The 21325-nt window shown below is 37.1% G+C and overlaps 2 protein-coding genes across 3 annotated transcripts; both read right to left on the reverse strand.

Moving 5' to 3' along the window:
- Nucleotides 1-992: 992 nt before the first annotated feature.
- Nucleotides 993-6383, reverse strand: LOC108989404 (putative U-box domain-containing protein 42). 2 transcript variants are annotated; one of them, XM_018962980.2, is made up of 4 exons: nucleotides 6259-6383; nucleotides 4004-5170; nucleotides 3206-3515; nucleotides 993-2910 (listed from the first exon to the last, which is right to left on the reverse strand). In XM_018962980.2, exons 1-4 carry the CDS (start codon nucleotides 6262-6264, stop codon nucleotides 1316-1318), a joined length of 3078 nt encoding a protein of 1025 aa, XP_018818525.1. In that variant the 5' UTR covers nucleotides 6265-6383; the 3' UTR covers nucleotides 993-1315. The 2 variants fall into 2 exon arrangements, with proteins under 2 accessions (XP_018818525.1, XP_018818526.1); XM_018962981.2 differs by lacking the exon at nucleotides 6259-6383 and adding an exon at nucleotides 6150-6207.
- A 2446-nt stretch (nucleotides 6384-8829) lies between these two features.
- On the reverse strand, nucleotides 8830-20340 carry LOC108989412 (DNA-directed RNA polymerase 1B, mitochondrial). The gene is made up of 19 exons (XM_018962993.2): nucleotides 19273-20340; nucleotides 17885-18160; nucleotides 17673-17806; nucleotides 17477-17543; nucleotides 17251-17309; nucleotides 16709-16826; nucleotides 16398-16511; nucleotides 16000-16131; nucleotides 15496-15912; nucleotides 14404-14454; nucleotides 13905-13975; nucleotides 12644-12728; nucleotides 12086-12238; nucleotides 11891-11965; nucleotides 10189-10278; nucleotides 10017-10064; nucleotides 9420-9534; nucleotides 9203-9306; nucleotides 8830-9035 (listed from the first exon to the last, which is right to left on the reverse strand). The coding sequence occupies exons 1-19, from the start codon at nucleotides 20098-20100 to the stop codon at nucleotides 8925-8927; spliced, it is 3048 nt and encodes a 1015-aa protein (XP_018818538.2). The 5' UTR covers nucleotides 20101-20340; the 3' UTR covers nucleotides 8830-8924.
- Nucleotides 20341-21325: the final 985 nt, after the last annotated feature.

A 21325-nucleotide genomic window follows, 5' to 3' on the forward strand; every position in this document is an offset into this window, starting at 1 on the left:
TTCGTGTTCAAAGAAGACCACCGGCCTATTCAGATAAAGTAGTCCGTCCACCTTTCCAAAGTTTTTTTTTTTAATAGGAAATAAACATCATTTCATTCCACGAAGGAAGTTACATCTGTGACTCAAGTTACAAGCCAACCTAACATCTGTTGTAAGCTTCTCTGTATACAAATATCTTTGCGACGGACATTGTCTAAACTTCAAAAACTCTCAAAAGAGAGTATCAATCTCTGTATAAAACAGAAGTAAAACAGCCCGCATCCAAACTCTATTCACCAAAGTAGGAGAAGTGAACACCACATCCATCCTCCTAACCGGTAGAGGGAGGAACCAACACTGTTATGGACATAAAGTTCAATAGCCTATTTCACTTATTTTTTCCGACAAACAAAACTAACAAACGAACACCAACAAACAACCCGACAGAAATCGAAAATACAGAAATCAGAAACACCAAAAACAGAAATCGGAAAAACAGAAAAAAGAAAACGGTGGTGGCGCATGAATGACACGTTTCCTAAGTTTTTAATAGATGTTACACGTTGCAATTAACATCACTCTCAGCACATTTCCCGCTTGTGTTTCCAAAGCCTGTAACGTTAAATACTTTGAAATTGAAATCTTTTAACGTATAAAGTTTTGTTCTTACCATGTAAAAGTACCATGTTATTAAGTTAAACTTATTAAATGAATAATTTTGAAAATAAATTAATAAATGAAAATATATTTGATCAAATTACTATATTTATTTTAAAATTAGTAGTCTTTTTAATTTCCCAACGCGTGTCTTGGCTTGGACATAACTCAACCTAGTTGTAAATCTACATAATATACAAGAATAACTAAATTTAATAAATAAAAAACTCTGTAACTAAGCTACCACACAGAGACATCATACGAATAAATAGAGCCTTAATTCTATATATACACAGATATAATTTATAAATACTTAAATCACTTAATGAGTAATGGGTAAACATAACTGGAATTCTTATAATTTCTAACCGAAACACATTCTACAATTAGAAGAGAAATAGATACGGCGTGTGATGTGTTTATCTTTTTGTGAATTGTAGAATGTGTGTGAATAAAAAGAAAATTGTAGGGGATTTCAGTTCTTAAAAAACACGTCGATGAATAACTAGAAACATTCAAAGTCGTCAGATAGCATGTTAAGAAGTGTACGATTTACACGTTACTCCTTTCAAATCACAACTTCAACTATGCAAAGCAACACCACTCTTGGGCAACTTGGAACCATAAGACGTCGTCAACTGCAGCGTTTCAATAAGACCAGAGAGAGAGAGAGAGGATTTTACATGACAGGGTTGTAAGTAGAGAGATTTGGCATCTTGTTCAAATGCCGCAAAATCTTCTCAGCTAGCTGCCTTGTACTACCCTCTCCATGATGGAAAGCACTCACCAATGTGGCAGGAAACAACCTGTCCTGCGATATATCTGAAGCAGACTTGTCACCGCCTTTCATTAAAAATTTCTCAATAACCCAAAGTGACTTTTGCCACAGACCCTCTTGCTGGTGCTCTTTCACCACGTTCAGAACGTGCTTTATGGCATTTACTTCACTCAACATGCTTACACTGTTGTCTACGTCAACTTTGTCATCCAACAATGTACATATAGCTGACAATGCAGCATCAACCACCTCTACATTGTCATGGTCCAAACATCCCAACAGCCTCTCAACTGCCTTGGCATCAACTAAACAGAATGTGTTTTGCGAAGAACATGCCCCTCGATGAACTGGGCACACTGGTATTTTCCTCCGCTTTGATGAACCAAAAGATAGGAACTTTGGTAAGTAGAATAGCTTCATAATCTTGGTTCTCTTGATCTGTGGTGGTTTTGATAGATTTATTGACTCTGTCGAGAGATTCTCCAATCCTATTGCTGATAACCTTTGAACTTCATCACTTGATGTTTTCATCAGCAATTCTGAGAACACTAACGTGAAATTGTAGTTTCTTGCAAGAAACAGCATTTGAGGTTCATACAGTGTTGCTGTGAATCTGACTAGAATGCCCACTAGTCCTTCCAAGTAAGCATTTGCATACCTGCTTGACCTTGTTCCACTTCTTTGGATTTGATTGATTGTTTGTAGGATAGTAGGGACTGCATTCTTGCTTAGAAGAGCTAGGTTGAGTGTGAGGTTTTGGTGAGGGAGTTGTGCTAAATATTTTGCTGAAACTGCATGTCTCTCTGTGATTTGAGTTACTTCAGTTGGGCTCTGGATTAGGTTCTCAGGATGGCCTCTTGTTTTGCAAAGTCTTTCTATTAGTGTATGGCCCATGTAGGGTGAAAGTGCACCAAGTAGCTTGATTGATGCTATCCCAAGTTCATCATCTGGATTATTGGTGAATTCAGTCAGGGTGTAGCTTGCATCAGTCGTTTTGACAGCTGAGACAATGGAGGCTGTTGATTTTGGTGTCTTTGTCAGGCATAAGAGAATTCTGATAAGGTTGATGTTGAGATCATCAGGGGTTGAGTTCTTTACCATGTTAATGATGTTGTATACAACGTAGTTGGAAGACACGGTGTGTCCACGAGTATTCACTTGGAGGTTCTCAAGCTCAAGCACAGATTCAAATACATTTGCTAGTATTGCAGCTGCTTCTATAGTTGAGTTCATAGGCTCGTCACAGATTCTCCTGGTAAACATCTCTTCAAACATAATTTGTACTAGTCCAGCTTCTACAAGTATTTTTCCATTTGGTTGATAGGATGAGATTTGAGATAGAGCTTTAAATGCTTCCCTTCTGCACAAAGTGTTCCCACTACGAACCATTTTGATGAGAGGGGGAGAAGCCCTCTCAGCCACGTAGGTTTTGCTGTCATGTCCGAGAACAATTTCCCCAAGATAGCTCGCCATTTCCATTTTCATATCTTCACAACCTGTTAGTCAATTACGTTAGCTAACATTACATCAGTTATTGCTGAAGAGCAAGGATTTTCTAGAAGCTGTGCTGTTAATACGATCTGCTCTGATGGTCGACAATATGGTTATTCCAAGTAGTCTGAAACAGTTCTTTACTTTCCATATAATTTTCTGTATGGCTGTTATTAATTTTAAGTATGCTTCTCATAATATAACTTTTTGAAAGACTTTTGCAGTTCCATTTCAATATATATCCTTTTATTCAACTGTTTGAAGTGGCGTAGAAAGCTGGGAACACGTTCTGAAAATTACCTTCAACAAGGTGTTTTAGAAGGGGCTCCAAAAGTCCACATTCTGCCATGCGCTTAATGTTATTTGGTGAACTCTCTAAGTTCCTGAGGGTTTCATCTGCTTTTTCTGAAGCAAAGACGTCGATGGAAGGTTTGTATTTAAGAGATATCAGCATTAGAATTCCTCCAGGAACCGACCCAATTTTCTCACACATAAATTTGGATCTTGAAAGCTCAAGCAAGAACAGCAATGATGCATGCCTTACACGCTGATGACTTCTCGACAGCATTTTGATTGCTGTGGAAATATCCATTTTTTTGGAAATGATTTCCTGCACAAGAAGCCACCAATGTATATTGTTTTGGAAGTTCTTTGGTAAGTTGTTTGAATAAGCATATACATTTATACGCGCACACACATAATATACGATAGAAATAGCAGAAAGTTGGAACTAGAAGAGTACTCAAGAGCTTATTTGGGAGGTTTATATCGTGTAAAGTGGAAGTTATAGTTAAGGATTCATCAATGTGATCTATCTCATGGCAAAGGAAAGTGGAAAATATACATATACTTCCAAGAAGACATTGGATGTCTGCACCTGATGAAAATGATGGGCTTCTTTTTTTGTCCATAGAACTGAGTGAGACTCTTCTTTCACCTCTCAAAATTATCATTTTTTTGTTTTGATTATATTGAAAAACAGAGGCACGAGGGTGCTTTTAGCTCTAGGTTAAGCTCCATAGCATCTCGTATTGATTTTTTTATTGTTTGATTGTATTTCTAAATGAAAATCAGAAAAAACAGGTAAAGAGCTATAACCTTGATGCCATCATCTTCCTCTGCACATAGTAGTCGTAGTAGTTCCAGTGCTGCACAGACAACATCTATGTTTTTGTACTGTAGAAACTTAACGAGTGATGCCAATACTCCATCACTGCAGACTTGTTTCCTGCTGTATTGTCTACCTTGGCTGATACTTTGCAAATCTTCTATTGCTTCCAGTACCATACCGTCTGAACTGGCTAAAGACAAAGCTGCCTGGGAAACCTTGATCCTGGCTACTTCATTCCTTTCTCTCCACTCATCTATTGTAGACTTCAGAGCTATATTAGTGACGAGATCTCTAGTTACCAGCTTATGCCCTGTGATTGGGCAGAAAATCTCCTCTGAGTTTTTGAACTTCTCAAACCACTCACTTATTGCCTTCCTTTCATAAGTCACTCCAGTTTCTATGGTGACAGGGTCATCTATGATCTTCTTCATAAGAGGACAAAAGAAAGTTCCATAAAGAGGCTCTATCTCCTGAGCCACCAGTGGCAATGTGGATAAGGATCTGCTCATGTTCCAAAGTTTTCTATTGGTTTTGTAACTAGTGCTTTTACGCGCTTCAATGACATGAGGCATATCGAAGAACTGACTATCTGTAGAATCCTCAATATTTATGGGGTAGAGGTCTGTCTCTATTGATACTTGTTCTTCCTTCAGTTGCTTCTCCAAAGACAATGCATGTGAATCGAGCTCACAGGTCTTGGATGACAGAGTTTGCCTGATTGTAAATTGAGCATTCTGCATCTCATTTGATAGAGACCGGATAGCGACTTCTACATATACTTGGTCTTCAAATGATGATGCAGGTATCAGGCCCAGGCATTCTCCCACATGTTTTATCACCCCCTCAAGCTGTGCTATGATGCTTCCCTGTTCACTGTCCAAAATTGGACGTGTTCCTTCTTGGCACCTCTTCACAAGATCCTTGGCCAAATCAACATTTTTGGATAGAGTTTGTAGAATCTCCATTACATTTGCCGGGAAACTCTCAGCTGACAGTAACTCCATTATGGTGAAAGAAGCCCGGTAAAAGTAGCATCCAAATTCAAGAAAATTTTCTTTTTCTAATTCTATGCATACTACTGCTTCTGTGATTTCTGAAATGGATGCCAACAGGGACTGTGCAAGACATATAACTGGACTTGCTTCTTCCTTGGGCTGTATGTAAGAATGACAGAAAAATTGTTAAGCATTCACCATACTCACAAGTCTTCAAGTTAAGGAATTTATGTTTTCAGTGGCAGTGACAAGGTTCCTTTTCTCTGAACACACAAATGAAGACAAGATCAGGTTGTAGTTCCTCATGAGTGGTACATTTAGCTTATATCATCTTTGTAACTGGGATATGTTCAGGAATCAGAATGAATTTTATCTCAAAGAGAATCAAGATTAAGGAAAAAGAAAAAAAAAAAAAGGAAACTTGCACAGTTATGACAGCATGATGCTAACTTATTAAAACGAATCTGAAGGAAGAGCCATCAAGTTATTTAGTGATTCATCTGGTTGGATGCATTTCTAATAAAATGCCCTTGATATAGTTTCTCAAATTCAGAGCTTAAGGTAAAAGAAAAGGGAAACTGTAATTCACTCAAAATATTGAATGCGTTTATTCTTCTCATTATTATTAGTGACTGGGAACAGAACTTGCTTGCAGACTCTGGATTCTTTTGCTCATTAAGTTTATTAATTCCCAAAATTCTACAATTGTTTTTTCTGGGTAGTAGAAAATTCACTCTTCATAGTTATATTTTCAATGCATTTGTCAAATATGAGAATTTGACAATTCTCCATAGGCGGAGGCACCTATGAGATCCTTTACCACCAGAAATATGAATGAGCTTTCAAGTCAATCAAGCAGCTAAAGCCAGGTAATCCTCCGTCATAAGTGAGGCTATATTAATAAAATTGGAGTATGATCCCCTTAAAAAAAAAAAAAAATCAGCTAAAGCACAGCTGTCATCTCTCTCTAAGGGTAGGAGATCAGTAGAATGTGATCATAATGCAAATTTTACTTTCTCGTTCTTGTGCAACTTATGAAAAAGGAGTTGAAAAAATTTCTAGCCAATCTTAGAGAACCTCGAGAAGCTTTTAAGATCTTTAGCCATATAAACTAAAGAGAACATCCTATAAATCTTACATCTGTGCAAAAAGGCTCATTGAAGGCATTGTATATCGAGCGAGATTCAGTTCTGAGGCTCAAAAAGACATGACAAGGAGAAGAAAAAGAACAAAGGAGAAGCTCCTACCAACATTCAAATGGAGCTGCTGCTTGCAATGACCTTCAGGTGTGTATGAGCACGGAAATCTTCCAAACCTTGACTGAAACCTACTCTCAAAGGAGAGGATATTAAAAAGATGGGGGGCAGTTTCCCTTATGACAGTGACCAGTAAGTTGTTCTTATCTTCGTATAACCTTATCGCTGAAGCTGATATTTTTCTGCAGGCTTTAATATGCTGCTGAATAGGTCTTCTTTCCATCTCTCTGTCGTGTTTGTAGACATCAATACATGGACGTTTCATCCATATACATATATATGATTTGACTAAAGAAGCAACTACACAGACTTTGAAAAGTTCAGCTAAAATTTACATTTGTTTTTCTTTAGGGTTACTTTCATGAAGTTCACTCTCACGCCAAGATCGCTTATTGGTGCATTTTGATCTGTATTTTTCAACATCACCTGCATGCGTTGCTTTTACAGTGAACTGCATTAAATATAATCTGCTTCTTTGCTATACTTTAATTACTTCTATTTAAGTTGACTAATCAATGGCGTTTGGGAGATGGCCTTCAAGATGACTCGGTAAGAGGGATTAGACTTTTCTTTTTGACAGTGCCTTCTTCGTTAATTTGAAATTATTCAGTAGTTTATATTTTCTGATTGTTGCTTTGAAAATTTCGTACATAATTTAAGATTGTGGTTCTATCATGTTTTACGTCAAGCACGTTAGTTGATGCATGCAGGTAAGAAACGTTCGTCGATTCATTTTTTCTATGCTATCAGCATCATCTGTTCATCCTCCAATCTTTCTTGCTCTCCGGTCATCATGAAAACCATCTCGCCCCACTCTGTCCAACTCCACGGCTGCTGCATGCTGACCCATTTGCCTTCACATCAAGAATGAACCATTCACGTGATGCCCAGAACCCAAAAGGGCATGGTTTCCACCAAAATTGGGACTTTCCTCCTCCTGTTTATCAATTCTCAAATAATACCCAAAATATTTGAAAAACTCGTCGAATTTGGAAATTCCAACACTTCAGTAAAAAATAAAAAAAAAATCCATCATTTATAATAACTAACCAAATAGTTCAAACACAATTAATCCAAAAAAAAAAAAACAAGACATGTGCTTGCAATTCTTCTAATTGTCTGTCAGACAATCTTAGACATGGCAGTGATCAGTTGATGACACTCTAAATAGCATCAAATCCGCAATCTCAAGAGTGAGATTTGGGGTTCGAATCCCTCTCATCCATGTTGCTTAAGAAAATAACAAATCATTATTCATTACGAAAAGTTAATATACCTTGAAGCATTATACAATGTATAAAACCTTTGAGGGAATACCAATAATGGCACCTTGATTTCCAATTTTCTCTCCCATCATTCTCCTAATTTGTTTGATGACAAACTAACCCCATCATCATCATCAAGAGTAATAACTTCAAAGGATTATTAACTTCTAAAACTCAATAAACTACATAAATTTATGGTTAGCTAGAAACTATAAAGACACAAATTGGTAAATCCAAAGACCTAGATTATTTGCAACCGTGAATTGTGTTACTGTCGCGTAATCATTTTGAAAAAAATGAATAAAACATGAGATCTACATAAAAAAATTAATTTTTTTATAGTGAACCCCACTCTTTTTCAAAATGATTACGCGGCGTTTATGTACTTTACGGTTGTATGTAGAATTGCTCAAATCCAAAATGATTGGTGTTAATAAAATCAAAGGAGTGCACTGATTTTAAAGAGACCTTGAAGCTTCCAAAAATTTGCGTGTTGAGTGAGAGAGGACCCACGTAGAGATCATTGGCAAGAAGTTACAAATATGTGATTCCAAAATTACAAATAACACTAGATTATAAAGATTATTTTACTGGAAGCTTATCCACTTGGGAGGGGATGAACTTTAGACGTAGATGTCTTGCAAGAACCATTGACAACTCCAAATTGCATTATTTTTCTTTCTTCAATACGAATTGGAAAATTTTGCTTTGAATTACAGCAAGAATAAAAGGGCCGAACAGGAATTAGTACGACAACAGATTGTACACGAGAGATGGCAAATATACCTATTAAATAAACACACCCAACAATCCAATTGGCTAACTGAGCCTAAAATGACCATGAGCCAACTGATTTCTGCTCAGTGTTTCTGAAGATAAAGAACCTTCTTGTGGTATCTATCCAGAGCTTTCACCCTTCACGAACCAGTTTTAATCATCACCAATCAAGGGTTACCGTTGAAGCTTTGATGTCCTCCATTGTAAACCTAGACCTAGTTGATATAACTGTTGGAGGTGGGTGTTGTTTCTAATATATGCTGCATGCATCTTATTTCCTCAAAGCAATTTTTAAGTAGCTGATGCAGAAGATAGAGAGCAGAACTCGTAGTTTGGGTTATCTTCTCTTCTGCCAATGGCTTGATGCATTCTGTTTTGACTTATATACAGGAATTCCACAGCAAACTGATTGTTGGTAGTTGCACAGGAAACCGAATGGGGGTAGCCAAACCTTGAGTTTCATAAATTTTTCTCTACACTTGGATGTGTTAATCTGCCTTCACAATCGCATGCCAGTGAATGAAAAAGTTAAGCTGTCATCACCTTCCACTGAATGAGAGAGATAGAGAGTCCAAGTTAATAAGGGAAACTGCCAAAGTAGGCATCTGCCTCAAACTAGTTGAAGAAATAGGGAGATTCCAGCACATCTCTGAGATCAAAGTCTCCCCGCTCTGGTAAGGGAGGAAATTCCAATTTTGGGAAAGACTTCTGGAAGCTCTCCAACAACTACAAAAAGGTTTAAAAAAAAAAAAAAAGGATCAGTGTGATGTCAACAGAGAATACATAACTCATTGACAGCAAAATAAGAAATCACAAATTACAAGTACATAATAGGAGGGATATTTCCTCATAATTCGAGGACTTCTAAGTTCTAAAAGTAATGATAACTTTACATTCTCAAGTATTGGTGCCTTGTAGAGTTCAACAAACTTTCCTCTCAGTATTCTGTTCATCTCATCAACATCACATGCATGTGTCCAATATGAATCGTGGACTCCTGTAAGCAAGCATAGGTATCATACAGTAAAATTTCAAACATGAGCACAAACACAAGTATGGGCGTGTTTGCGACATATATAATGGCAAAAAAAAAGGAAATCCAGTTCAAACCTGCAAAGTTAAGGCCTGCCTTTTTGCAGGCAACGGCAGTCATCATCATGTGTGAACCATCAAGCGAGTGCACAAAATTTGGGGGAAAAGCTGTCCTCTGCCGCTTAACCATCACCTATAAAAGTTGCCCAAACAATAACAATCAAGGGATTGGATCTCAGATAGCTTAAAACTCACAAATGAGATGTGGGATACTTCAAAATCACAGAGTAAGGATTAGAATGACTGCACAATGCCTCAGCTAAGGAATCTCAAATACATAGACGAGGAAATATATAAAATATATGGCTGAAGATAGCTCCAGTTAAGGAATATGGGATATATGGATGAAGAAAGCTTCATACAGTACTTGTTGTATGGCTGTGAACAGTTTGGATTCAATGTGGAACCAGCTGGATTTGGTTTCAAATATTATTCAATTCAGAACCAAGTCAGATCTCTCTCTCTCTCTCTCTGAAGAATTGACAACTTCCATCAGATTCAAACCCATCAACATCCCTTTTTATAACACATAGACTTGGGCATGTATTCAACACTTCCCTTTTAAGTCGCCAGGATTAGGAAAGCAGACACATGAAAAATGCTAAACAAGGTTACCTTGTCAGTTTCTCGTTGTAATGTCAACACCTGAAGAGAAGTCTTAATCTGCATTGAAAATCCAGCAGTTTTAATGACACCCCAAAAACTGAAGTTGGATTTGTTTGTAATTCTAATAACAATAAAAGTACATAAGACATTTTAATGTTCGAAAATTTTGTTAGAGCATTACAAGGTGCCTTCCCAATTGACGGTAGGGTTGGACAACAGGAAGCCCAAGAGGCGTGGTCCATCTCACAGGCTGATTCTCCGAAGCTATAACCTGTTTAGTGCTCAAAGTTAGGTGTCAGCAGTATGTGATGAAAAGACATTAGAGGTAATATTAAGTATATAGCTTAAAACCAGCAACATTGTTTCAAGAGAGCTGCTATGGAAAAAGTGGTTTGCACAACAATGAGAATATATGGCTGGCCACAGATACAAAGACTTTTGATAACCAAAATTCCAAACCGCATATCGATGTTAACCAAGGGGCCAAGAAAAACAATTTTGTCAATTTTATTTAACCAAATAGAAAATCCAGAACTTCACCTGACATCACTTGTTACTTTGATTAGAACAATATAGTTCAGTATTACTGTGATGATGCATGAACGGTCAACCCAAAAGATAGCAGGCCATAAAGTAGGAGTCCAATAGGTCCATTTCTATAGCAAATAAATAGGACAAACATGACACAGGCAACTATTCTGAGCAATGCTAGACAAAGAATCTCAGAACAGTAACCTTTCTGATATGAAAAACTCAACTTTTTTAATCCAGAAAAATCAAAAGAGAGAGGTGAAACAAAACAAATCAAACAAGACGGACTTTTGCAAGAAAGATCTTCCTTTGCAAGAAACAGTAACCTTATCGTAGATGAGGGAGGGAGGGGGAGAGAGAGAGAGAGAGAGAGAGAGAGAGAGCTAAAAACTGCAGATAGATTTACAAATTACTTGGCATCTAAGGTTTTAAATCACAAAAGCAAATTATCAGTGACCAATCAACCATATCGATTTTTCATCAATGTTTCTGCTTCTGCTACACTCTTGCAAACTTGGCACATGGTAGCAGGTCTAGGATCTAAGCAACCTCAACATTTTTTTTCTTCAATACAAAATTTTATAAGAGTGGGGAGTGATTCTTTTTTTTTTTTTTTTTATGACAAGAAACCCCGAGACCTTGCAAATGCAACACGTCATTTTACCCGATAAAACCCTAGACCTGTGCAACACGCCCACATTACACGAACCAAGTAAATTGTCGGCTTCTCACCGATGGGACGTGACCCTTAAAAATTGTTTGCCCCAAGGATTCGAGCTTTAGACCTGGGAGGACCCTCATATCAAGGCCCTTACCACTTGAGCTAACCCCTAGGGGTTTAAGAATGCGGAGTGATCATATCCACAAAAGAAATGTAAACATCGCTAAAAACAATGTATCATTCATACAAGGTCCAATGAATGAAACTTAAACTTAACACCATTATGTGTGATTTTTCCTTCCGTTTCAAATCATCCATATGTGGCAAATGAGAGCTGCATTCCAAACAAAACTGTTCTGACCCTGTCTTACTAAACCTTCCCCACAAAAATAAATGAGTCATGCCAACCAATTAAGGGGAAGAGTGTGGATAACCATATTTACCCAGAACACAATAAAGACAAGACCATAACTATTTATCAATGGAGCAATAAAGTAGTCACTCCAACCAATTCAGTGGAAGAGTGTTCAATTAACCCTCCACTAATATACAAATGCAACACTAACTTATTGGAATCATATTCTGACTCCATTGACCGAGGAATTCAAAGATATCTAAATTTACCCCAACCCCAACCCCAAACTCAGGCATGAAAATATCATCTGATCTGGATTCACATCCGTAGACACACCTTTGCACAATCGCCAAGCCAGCTCATTATACTTCTTGCAGCTTCAAACATCTCTCCTAATGCTGTCAATGTGGTCTGTTCAGGCAGTGAAATAATCAATAAAAGCCAAATATAGGCCAAGCGATAGGCGCAATGCTCATGTCAGCATGTAGGCACACAGTCGCACAAACTCACAGGATAGTTGTATTCTTTTACCTTTGCAGCATAGCAAGATGCAGCAAACATTTCTTCATCATCTGCAATGGCACAACGCTCCTTTAATCTCCTCTTGATCTGGTCACGGGCACCAATGTAAGTGACACCATATACAGATGTCATCACTGTTTGCTTAACCAATTTCCGGTCCACCTAAAGTTAGCCAGTAACAAAGGCAAACAATTAGAAAAATGATAAAAGGAATTGCTAACAACTGGTGTTATATGAAATTCCTTTAGTAATTGATTTTAATGATATGACCATTCATGAATTTCTTATATCACTAGAACATCACTCCTAGGCATTGCTCCTGTATATCTTGGGCTTTTGCCTATTCTTATGATCAATACAATTTTATTTACCGATAAAAAAAAATGAAATTCCTTTAAATGGTAACTACTAACTCCAAGCCATCTAATTCATATACAACATAATAGTGTCAACTGTGTCATTAAAACTATTATGCACAATTTTAAGGTTTACTACAACACAATTAAAGAACATAATCTTGACCAAGATTTTACACCAAAATGTTTTGACAAGTAACTATAGAAAAACCTGATTGATTAAAAGCCTTGCGTGCAATGCATTTGGATTAGTTGCTGGATCTTTCTCCGCATCTCTCCTCATGATGTCAAGGACTCTGCAAGCACAACAATGAGCTTCAACAAGTTTTTTATGAAAAGGCAATAGAAGCTAAATCCTGATCTGGGTACTGGCCCTACTGGGTACAGTAACCTTCTGAATCCCTATCTGTTCCTGACTTGAACCCTAAGACCTCCTTTAGGAAAGAGCATTATGCAGCTATAAGCACCAGCTGAAACAATTGAATAGGTGAAAAATAGAACAAAGATTTCCTCCTAACTAGTTTGGAGGGAATTCCTCAAAATCAGTTTATTAATTGTCATGAGAGACACATGTCATTTAATAGGATTAACCGTGTTAGACTAACAGGGAGAAGGGTTTTCAGATGTTAAAGGACAATAAGTTAATGGTTTCTCACACGTTCTTTATAAAAAATGATAATCTCACATGTTCAAAGAACACTTGGTAATTTAATAGATTGGTTTGAAGGAATTTCTTCCAACTTAGTTTAGAGGAAAGCTTTGTCCTTAAAAATATTGCTTTTGGAGAACTTAAGCAATTCGACATCTGTGTTACTGGCACCATCTAGTTTATTTGTTCTTGTCTTTGAATTAATAATATAACAAGGGACCTGACCTGAATAAGTCAACAAGGACCTTGTCTTAATTCAGTACAAAGTAAATTTCAACAAAATTGATCTTTTTTTTTTTTTGATTGGCACTGGGTGTTCAAGAACAGCGTCCCGACTAATCCCGGGGGTGCACAGGCCCTCGGCAAGGAGTTTCCCGCAAGTGCACCTCAGATAATTAAAGGGAAAAATCCCCCATGGCCCCTAAAGATTCTATACTGATTGAAGAAAAAAATGAAGAATCTCTTGTTTTACCCTATTAGGAAATATGTTATTTTTTAAACTAAGTTGCAACTTGTGAACAACACAGATTCTTTCCTCATTTCGTTAAGGTTTCACTATATTTTTTCACAATTCATTGGAAAACATTTGCTGCATAATCTATTTTTATTTCCTTCCAACATGTTCTCCTCTCTTAAAAAAAATTACTCTTTTTCTCCCATCAAAACATAGCATTCCTGTAGTTCAAGAAATATGCAACAGCCACCGTTTAGAAACACTTGCAGCAGCCACTGTTTATGGGTGCCTCATTGAGCACAACTCTTCACACGCTGCAACTTTTTTTTTGGGGGGGGGGGGGAGAGAGAGAGAGAGAGAGATGCTTACCTGGCAGCAATTCCAGAGTAAACATCTGCAGGTTTGTCTCCCGCAACAAGATTTACTGCAGCTGCTCCCAACTATGAGATCAAAGCAATTTAATAAAAATTAAAAATAAATCATAGGCACGTGGGAAGGACAATATGCCAATGTCAGACAAAAATTTCAGAAATTAGATTGCTAAGATTTTAAGAAGCCTAAGAAATATTGTAATCCCCTGGAGGTATTTGGATCAGCCAAGGGTCAATATAAGCAAATTTTGGAACCACAACCAACTCATTTCAATGTTTTTTCAATCATCATATAGTTTATATCAAATAATGGAAGTTTCAAACCTTCAAATTTAAAGCCAAAAAGATCATTAATTTCATATACAAGATTGTACATATAAAATCAACCGTTCTAATCAGTTTAAACCATACTTTCATATCCCACAGAGACAGCTGCATTGTGCAACTTATATGTACTGCACCTTTCTTAGATCCCAACAATTAGAGAAGCTTTTTACCTTGTCCCTCCCAAGGGCAGCATAGTGTTGTAAGCCATTACATGAACCATCCTTGCAAGAGAGAGAGAGAGAGAGAAGAAAAAGATAAATATATAGCATGGGACAAGAAAACTTAACTATGGGTTTGTAAAATATAACTGCAAGTGTAAGGCTAGGTACTGTCAATGTAACACTTCATGAACTATCTATCTGTTAGTACGAAGTTCTCTAAGAAACTCGTTAAAAGAAAAGGCAACAAAATATCACTGCAAATTTTTTTAGAGTTTTCTATTTCTAATTGAGTGTACTTGGGCTACACCTTTTACTTCTTTTTTTCCATAAAATTTCAAAATTCAAGAGTATACAGATAAACTCTTTTGGCAAGTGTAAATTGCATTAGAATCATGTGTGCCTTCAGTAATTTTTTAGCATGCCAGTTAGAGGTGATACCCTCTACCCTCCATAGAACTTAGACCTGCTAAAGACTTTGAAGAATTTTAGGAATGTTTGCCGTCAATCAGACACTGCCAGATTGGTAAAGTCTATAAAAAGAAAACCCACCATTTGAGAAACTGTAACCTCATCTCTGCCAAATGAAACACACGCAGAACCAAGCCACACAGACATGCAGAAGCGTGCATAGAGAAATGTATAAATTTATGCATAAAAGCATCCCAAATTTAGTTCTAAGTTATACAATGACAACTCTTTCTGCTAACTTTTCTCTTTTAACCCATGAAATATATTTTATCATGTCCAATAAAAAATTTAAAAGTTTCAAGCAAGGAAGTGCAGTCTTAATTTTTGATAGGTAACAAAAGAAGGATGTACAATCTTAAGTACTTTCTTTTTTCTTTTCTTTTTATGAGTAATATAAAATTTTATTGAAACTTTAACTTGTTTCTTTACTGATAAAAAAAAAAAAAGAAACTAGTAAATAGGCACAGCCCAAATACACAGGAAGTATACTCAATCTTAAGTACTTTCTTAAAATGAAATCAAAGCATCATGTATATATTTAGAAGATTGATAATCCGCATTTTTTTTTATAAGATTGATAATCCACATAAACATTAAAATATTAAAATTGGGGACCAGAGTGAGAAAAGTTACTTGGTGGACAGGCATGTGTGAAACAGTAGTTTCTGGAGAGGAGCTTCTCAACGCTTCTGAGAGATTAATACAAGCTGCCAAGCATTGGAAAGGATCCTCAGCACTCAACCACCACCTCTTTCCTTCAAGAGGCCTGTCCACAGAATCGAAGATATCATCTAGATGGCTCTCAGTAAACTCTGCCCGACCCTCATAGGACAACTTGTCTACACCTCCAGCATACAGATTTGCCAAATGTATCTTCAACCACCTTAAGCCTGACTTTCCAAGAGGGCGCCCCTCTGCAAACTCTAGGATGCCTCGGCATATATCAGAACCAAGATGGTTTAAATATGGGTGCATGGGGTACGCACGACCTCGGAAATCAAGGTTATGTGGGTAGTAGAAGCCTTCCTCATCCTTCATCTTCCGAGCAACCTGCTTCCAAATCAAAACAATTAATACACAATCTCTTGTAACATTCAACAACACAAAGCAAATTCAACTAATCAAGGAAGCTCTTACAGCAAGTTTAAGTTCTATATCGCACCGCTGTGAATGCCTCTCGCTATTCTCCTTTTTTGTGGCTTTGACTTTCCACTTCCACTTCCGAATTTCTGCTTCATCTTCTGTGTCTGGTTCCTCTGGCAAAGGAACCTATTTTGGGAAAGTGAAGAAGGATGGTTAATATAAACAAAAAAGCATAGTTGCTTTAACAGACAGTTTTAAGTGACAAGGAAGCAATAGAGTTGTTGTTGACTAAGAGAAGTTTCATGTATGCTTCATGTGTACTCAGGCTACACCTTTTGTGTTTTTTTATTATAATCTTCAATTACTTGAATTAAAAAAAAAAAAGGCTTCTTTCATTCAAAAGGGTGGAAAAAAGTATGCACAGATGAAAAGGAAAACAAGCTGTTACCCACATCTTCACGGTCAACCAAATCAGCAAGACCGCCTCCACTAGCCCATATTCTGTCCACCACACTAAGTATTCTTTTGTTTACCCTCCATTTCGTATTTCCAAGGGTATCCAGAGCCTACTTCATAAAACAATTACAGCATTAGTGTAAACAACCAACAGCCAAGCTGTAAGATCCTCACAAGTAGCTAACATATGAGCAAAGAATGAAGCTTTCAAGGCCTTCCACACGTGGCAAGTTGATAATGAACTAAGCATCACGCCAAAGCATAAATACAGATAAGGAACAGAAAGAACAAAACACAGGGCTCTCACCTCAAAAGCAGGTTCTAATTGATTCATTGGAGCCCTCTTAAGTGCTTGACGTTGTTGTTTTGCTCCATGTGTTCGCATTACATAGGATGGTAAAAACAAGTATGCCCCTCTGTCATACCTGCAAAAACATTGCAAAATTACTAAAAACCAAAAAATAGACTCAGCTTACAACCCTCAAAGTAAATCTAGCTAGCTTTCAAATGAACATTAATTTTTTATTTTTTATTATTAGCACCGGGTGTCCAAGAACAATGTCCCGACTAATCCCAAGGATGCTCAGGCTCTCGGCAAGGAGTTTCCCGCAAGTGCACCTTGGGTAATTCAAGAGAAAAATCCCTAAGTCCAATAGCCCCTAGAGATTGTTTGCACTCAAGAGGATTCGAACCTTAGACCTTGGAAGGAGCATACCACCAAGACCAAGGCCTTTACCACTTGAGCCAACCCCTAGGAGTTGCTTTCAAATGAACATTAATTGGAATAATAACCTGTTAAAATAACCAAATAGCTATAAAATGTTACTAAAGAAAGGTTGGATATCATACCCTCTCCACTTTAGAGGAGGCACTAACATAGGCATATACGGAATAACCATGTGTCTAGCCTGTTTTGACATGAGAAAGTAGAACTATTGTTACACTTCACGGATAGAACAATTTACAATGAAATTCTTCATTGCATTTTCAATCTATCACAATAAAGAAATTTACAAGTAAAAATGATAACGAAAATAATATACAAACAGTTCAAGGAAGCTTGTTGTCTACTTACAGTTTTCTCAAGTCCTTTGCAAACTAGCGGGTCACATTCAATAACACCATATCTCCTGCTGCACTTACTGTTGATAAAATGGTAAAAAAAGGGGGTTATATATATATATATATATATATATATATATAATAGATTGGAGTGGGGGGGCAGAGAAATATAGAGGGATTAAATTAAATAGGGATGCAATCTTTCTCACTGTGTTTCATTCATCAAAGTTTTACGGGAGTGTACAAATGCTGGCCGAATTTCTGGTGGACCATCTCCTAATTGTTCGATTGGAGGTTGTATGTAGGCCGTTTCAGTCAACAATTGAATTAAGCGGCAGCCAACCTGGAAAATACAACAACCAGGTATAATGACAATGCTAACAATATGATTGCCACATTTACAACTACAGACATCACAAACCTTAACTTGAGCTTCCTGACCCCAAGGTTCCATGTCATCTTGTTCTTTCAGTATTCCCCTTACTTGACGCACCTTTTGCTTTTTCATCAGTTTAGTTACTTTGTTCCTTAATTTCTCTTGTTCTTTGGTTGGCTTTTCTTGTCCATCAATAATGGGATCAAATTCACCTTCTGGTTTCTTATCTGTTTCATCATTAGATTTGCCTTCTGCTTTATTTACTGTTGTGCTCTTCTTCTTCTTCTTCTTTGTCTTCTCCAAAAACCTGTGTATCCTGGCCTGGTACATGAGAAATGATCAAATATAAGCCTCCAATGAGAGATAATGGCAATAAATTGGACAGCCTGCTCAGGGAAATCATAAATTCATGATTTTCCATAAAAGCCACAAAACTTCCCTAACTAGGGCAGCTTTTACAGATTTTGATGGGTTGATTTCATGATCTTGTATCTTTTTCTATCCCTAATTAGGTGTGGCTCTTGTCTACTTCATGTTTACTCGGGCTACGCCAATTTCGTGATAAAATCTTGGATTACTTATTAAAAAAAAAAAAGCACAATATTTCCAATTCCTGATGATGAGGAAGTGTAGGGCAAACAACCCATAAACCTGTTTTGAGAAAATACAAGCTGTCCCACTGATTGGAAAATTCCGATAAGAATGACCAAGTTGAACTACATTAATGATCTTCTAGTACAATAACAGATTCAACTTGCTTGGCATTGGCAATCCGCAGATCGCTGCAGTGTGAAAGATGGTTTTTATAGACTTTGGGAAATCTCAAACTGTATTTTATCCATACCCTTCTCATGTGGGCAAATTGGCATGATTTTCTCGTATCTTTTTCTTCTCTGGATAGGTGTCTCTCTATATACTCCTTGTGTACTACATTGCGCCTTTCCCACTTTTTAAAAAGTATTATTATTAAATATAAGAAAAGGTTCGCTTGGCACAAAAATTGGAGTTCTACCCACAAGTTTTAGTATGAAAACTCCTAGGGGTTGGCTCGGGTGGTAAAAGCCTTGGTCTTGGTAGAATGCTCCCTCCAAGTCTAAGGTTCAAATCATCTTAAGTACAAACAATTTCTATGGGCCATTGGATTGGGGAACTTGCCCTTGAATTACTCAAAGTGCACTTGAGAAAAACTCATTGCCGAGCGCCTGTGCAACTCCAGGATTAGTTGGAACTTTGTTCTCAGACACCCAGGGCCAATAAAAAAAGTTTTAGTATGGAAATTGACAAATATATATATATATATATATTTATATATATATATAAGGCAACGGCTTTGTTTCCACTTGTTTAACACTGACTATTTGCTTTAAGAAAAATATTTTCCACCAAATTAAAGCAAAGTAATAATGGCAAATAAAAAACCTAAATATACACACCTCATGTTCGATTGCTTCGCCTATCTGGATAGCGGCATGCACGACCCTGCTACTGCCTATTCCTCCGGTATTAGTCATCAACAATCCCATCAGCTTATGCATTGTAATGACCGCCATCATATCCGCCGGTAATTGACCAAAATGAGGATAATGAGAAGGTTTGTGCTTCTTTTGCTTGCTAGATTCTTGATCCTCAGCAATGGCATCCCGCAAGGGCTCAAACCAACCCAGAAACAAAGACTTCATGTATGGAAGATTAGGTGCGAGCTTCTGTTCGCACATATCCGTCAGGAGCTCCTGGTACTCCTTGGCCGCCTCTTCCCATGCCTCAGTCTCCATCTTTATCTGTCGCCTTCGAAGCATATTATACTTCGTTACCCCCATACCCGCCACCATTTTCTTCGGCTGCCTTGAAAGGGACTCCAACACCTTGTCTTCTCTAATCATTTCCTCCAACAGTTCTTGCACTTCATCTGACCCCGACAAGTCTTCCTCGGAAGCAATAGCCTCCGCAGCACTTGCATAACTTATCACACAGCTATAATTCCCAGAAAAACCAAACGGGTAATTTGAATTCGCGAGGCTGGATCGTCTCAATCCATTAGTCTGAGAAGATAATACGCCATATTGACCGAAAGCCAAAGCCGGAAACCAATAATTTACACCTTTAGGCGACTCGGAAGGTCTGATTTTCTCGAGAAAATTCGAGTCTCGAAAACACCTTCCAGAACTGGATGACGAAGAAGAAGAAGGTAAACAAGAGCAAGAGGATTCGGAGTAAAAAATTATCTTTCTTGGAGAAACTTGTTTAGATAAATTCCTCCACATGTTTCAGTGGATACTTAGCTTAATTGCCCAAAAATAACAGAGGAATCAAGCTCGTTGGTGAAAGAAGCAGATTAAAAAAAATATGAAAAGGGGCATTAAAAAGCCAAGTTTCTCTTCGATTTGAATCAATGGGAGAGAGTGGGTGAGACAAAAAACTTGGAACAAGAAAGATTTATTAAGGAAAACTGTGAGATCTCGAGCAATGGAAGGAGAACAACGGAGATCACTTTATAGCCGCCTTTAAACCCTCCTAAAAACCTATACGTCGCACTTCGTTCTCGAGGTTTTAAAAGTCGACCCGTTTTCTGACCCGTTTTAGTTTTCTGGGCCAAAACCCGAACTTGTTGAAATGTAATGTTATTACATACGAGAAGTGATAAAGCAAGTCAGCTAACGATACACCTATAATTATTTTATAATTTATTTTAAATTAATTAATGTAATTATGACACTCTAATAATTTTAATTTTACTTAATTATTTTAAAATCTAACATCAAATTACGTCAATTTATAGATTTATTTTTATAAAATCTTTTTCTGACTAAAACATTTTATAGCGAAATAAAGTAATAATTCAGTATTCATCATTACATATCTAATAATATCAAATTATATCAATTGATTCATTTTATATTTCATCTAAGGTACAAACATGTCATGTAGATTATAATTTACTAAATTCATTTTGAAGGGTTACAGACAACTTCCCAACCCATCTTTACCTATTCATTTTGATTCAACTCAAACTAATTTTGAGTATCATGTTAGCTCCATCAATTCACATGTTATTTTTTATGTTGAAGATGTATATGTCAAATTACAGTGCATACTCGTCTCTCTCCCCATAGCAACTGCTCTCTCTTACTCGCTTCAGATGATTGCTTTTTCACATGCTATGATGACCATTCTCTGGGAGAAAAACAGGAAGAAAAAAAAAAAAAATCCCAAACACCCTTTCCCTTTCCTTCTGTAGTGTAGGTTTTTTTCAAGATATTTTACTCACTTTATCCCTAGATAACATGAATCAAAGGAAACAAAACTCCCTAAATGCTGCTGCTTCTAACATTATATACTGCAATCAAAGGCAGACGTTGAAAACGCAACAAGGCAACCCTATTGCAAGCGTTTCCTGATTTTAGTTGCATTAGGGTGACGTTGGATACAATCATCAGGATACACTTTGTTTTTATTGCCTTCTCAGCATCATCAACGTCAAGATGAATG

This window comes from Juglans regia, chromosome 13 (genome assembly GCF_001411555.2).
Source record: "Juglans regia cultivar Chandler chromosome 13, Walnut 2.0, whole genome shotgun sequence".
In the NCBI taxonomy this organism is placed as follows: Eukaryota; Viridiplantae; Streptophyta; class Magnoliopsida; order Fagales; family Juglandaceae; genus Juglans; species Juglans regia.